This window comes from Trachymyrmex septentrionalis, unplaced genomic scaffold (genome assembly GCF_001594115.1).
Source record: "Trachymyrmex septentrionalis isolate Tsep2-gDNA-1 unplaced genomic scaffold, Tsep1.0 scaffold97, whole genome shotgun sequence".
Classification (NCBI taxonomy): domain Eukaryota; kingdom Metazoa; phylum Arthropoda; class Insecta; order Hymenoptera; family Formicidae; genus Trachymyrmex; species Trachymyrmex septentrionalis.
The window spans coordinates 1,668,779-1,671,474 of NW_017306160.1; the positions used below are offsets into that span (position 1 = coordinate 1,668,779).

Here is a 2,696-nt window from a genome sequence, read left to right on the forward strand (position 1 = left end):
ATCTAATTATGCCTAATAGTTTTGGATTGAGAGGGTTAAATTTTTTCGAATCTAATAACTATTTTAGAATTGCGCACGCACTCAAAATTTTAAAAAAATTATGAAGATATCTTTCTCGCCTGCTTATGTTTAAACTCTCTCATTTAAATTCTCTTATATTTACATGAAAAATGCGTTGCAATAACATATGCATAAATAACATACAAATAAGATTTTTCGACAAATTTAACAAGTTATTAGCCATATTCTTATGCATTCCAAAAATATCATAGAATTCATAGAATCTTTAGAAAGACTATACTTTGTGAAGACCAATATCTCTTCTTCGTGTAATCCGTAAAGCCTATATAAAAGAGAAATTCAAGCACAGGAAAACTACCTGCGACAAATTTTCTATCGACCCATTATATCCGCAATGGTAAAACCTTGACGTGCTGGTGCAGGTCTAGGTGGTGGTGGTGGTGGTTGTGGTGTTGGTGCTCTCGGTGGTCTAGCTATTTCCTTGTCACGTTCTCTGTTACGTTCTCTTTCTCTGTTTTGCTCCATCTCTCGTTCTCTCTCGCGTTCACGCTCTTGAAGTTCTAGAAATACTCTGGAAGGACCTGGAGAGCCAATTCTTCGTCGGTAAGAAGCCAAAATGAGTGGGGGTGGTGGTGGAAGGGCAGCCGGTGGATTTTGGGTGACAGAATGTGGAGCAGTAGCTCCGCTGGTCACCGTTGATGTTTTCACAGCGGGTAATAAATCCCTTCTAATCTGAAGTTGAGGTCTCTGAGGAAGAGGTGGTGCTGAGGCCGATGCTGTAGGCGTAGATGGTGGGACTGAAGATTGGGAAGGATATCCAGTTGAACTAGAAGATGCAGAAGATACGGACGGTGTTGTGGACGTCGATGAGGAAGATGGCCCAGGCTCAGGGCAATCCTCTTCGGGACTATCATCGTCCCTCAATGCCTCTTCTAATGCCTCTGGAGGAACGTCGCCCACGGCATGTGTCAGTGCGTGTCTCCTGAGATCGCAATTTCTGCGGAATACTTTGCCGCATGACGTACATTCGTAAGGTTTGTGGTCCGTGTGCGTTAAAAGATGCGTCTTGAGATTACTACGCTGATTAAAACTTCTCGCGCAAACAGGGCATTTGTGTGGAGATTCTTCCATATGCAAAATCTTGTGAACTGCTAAAGTACGACTCTGACAAAAGCCCTTACCACATTCACCACATTTGAAAGGCTTCTCCTTACTGTGGATATACCTAAGGAAACAAATAAAAATCAAAAAATAACAATAGTTAATAAATAGAAAAGTTTACATTCTATTTATTATAATTCAAAGTTTTAAAAATTGTATCCTCATTTTATTTTTATCTCTTATTTATTTGTTATCTTTATTGCAGATACTTAATATTACAAAACAAATTTGATACAATATAAATATACAATAAAAATTTAAATAAGTTAATTTATCATATTCTTTTTACATGAAGCTAATTTATTTAATTCAACCAATTGATTCTAATTAATTTAACAAGAAACTATGTATTGTACCTGTGATCCCTAAGATGATCCTGCCGCCTGAACGCCTTGCCACATATGTCACAAGAATACGGCCTTTCATCAGTATGAGTCCTCTCATGAATAAGAAGATTGTATGATTTTGTAAATTGTCGATTACAGAATTTACAAATAAACTGTTTCTTCGGTCTAGATGCCCTGCCAGGTGCTCTGAGTAACCTTCGATCCAGATGCTGATGGGCTAATGGACCACCTGGGGGATACAATGCGGAACTGCCTGGAAAAGGGCCGGCAAATACCGGATACCCAGGTGGCTCAAGGAGAGGATGCGGTGGTAATAAAAGACCTCTCGCCAATTCTTTTCTCTTGTCGGCCATCATCGCCATAATATCGTAACTCGAGGAGCTTTTTCTGGCTACTGAAGATTCAGGGCCGACTTCATGTTCCGAATTCGATGACGATGAGGAAGAGGGCGGTGGTCCGGGTAGATGGGGATGTATTTCACCTGGATACGGAGTGAGTTGTAATCTTGAAGGCACCACAGGCACAAAGGCTGATGATTCTCGGTGATGAGCATGACCCAGACCAGTTACCAAGCTATGGCGGTGATGATGATAGGCGAGAGTGCTAGATGGATCAAATCCTCTTGAGGTTGACGCCGCGTTAGAACTGGAGGATGACGAGGCTGCAGAAGAGGGACCTGATCTTGGAGACTGTCCAAGGCTTAGGTCCCGACCTCTGCTTGTCTCCTCTGAAACCGTGGCCGAGGCCGACGTAACTACGATGTCGGTTGGCATACTGATTGCACCTAAAAAATTAAAAAAAACATTAATTACATCTTGATAAATTAATAAAAATAAAATTAATATAAATAACATAATTAATTCTTTGTTCCGCTGAACGTATGATTCTGTTTATGATTATATATTTCCGAATTTCTATATTTAGATTTGCGCTTGATTTTGTGCAAATAATCGTATCAAAGTCGTGTAAAATCAAGCTAATCTCAAATTTTTAATCAAAATGAGTTTTTTTTAAACATTACATTTTATTTATATTAACAACAATTTAATCACGAGAAATAGATGCAGTGCTTAATAACGGTCATATTCCGATATATACTACCGGTATTGGAAATTTATAGTATACGTAACGTGAACCATAGATTTTAAGTATCGATAATGTATGTGT

The 2,696-nt window shown here is 39.2% G+C and overlaps 1 protein-coding gene across 1 annotated transcript in view; it reads right to left on the bottom strand.

The window, feature by feature from the left end:
* The window catches only part of LOC108756269 (zinc finger protein Gfi-1b-like), a 4,076-nt gene continuing 1,380 nt past the window's right edge, over positions 1-2,696 (bottom strand). Inside the window, 2 exon segments of the mRNA XM_018499934.1 lie at positions 1-1,246; positions 1,539-2,313. Coding sequence (XP_018355436.1) covers positions 394-1,246; positions 1,539-2,313 — 1,628 coding nt within the window. The 3' untranslated portion in view covers positions 1-393.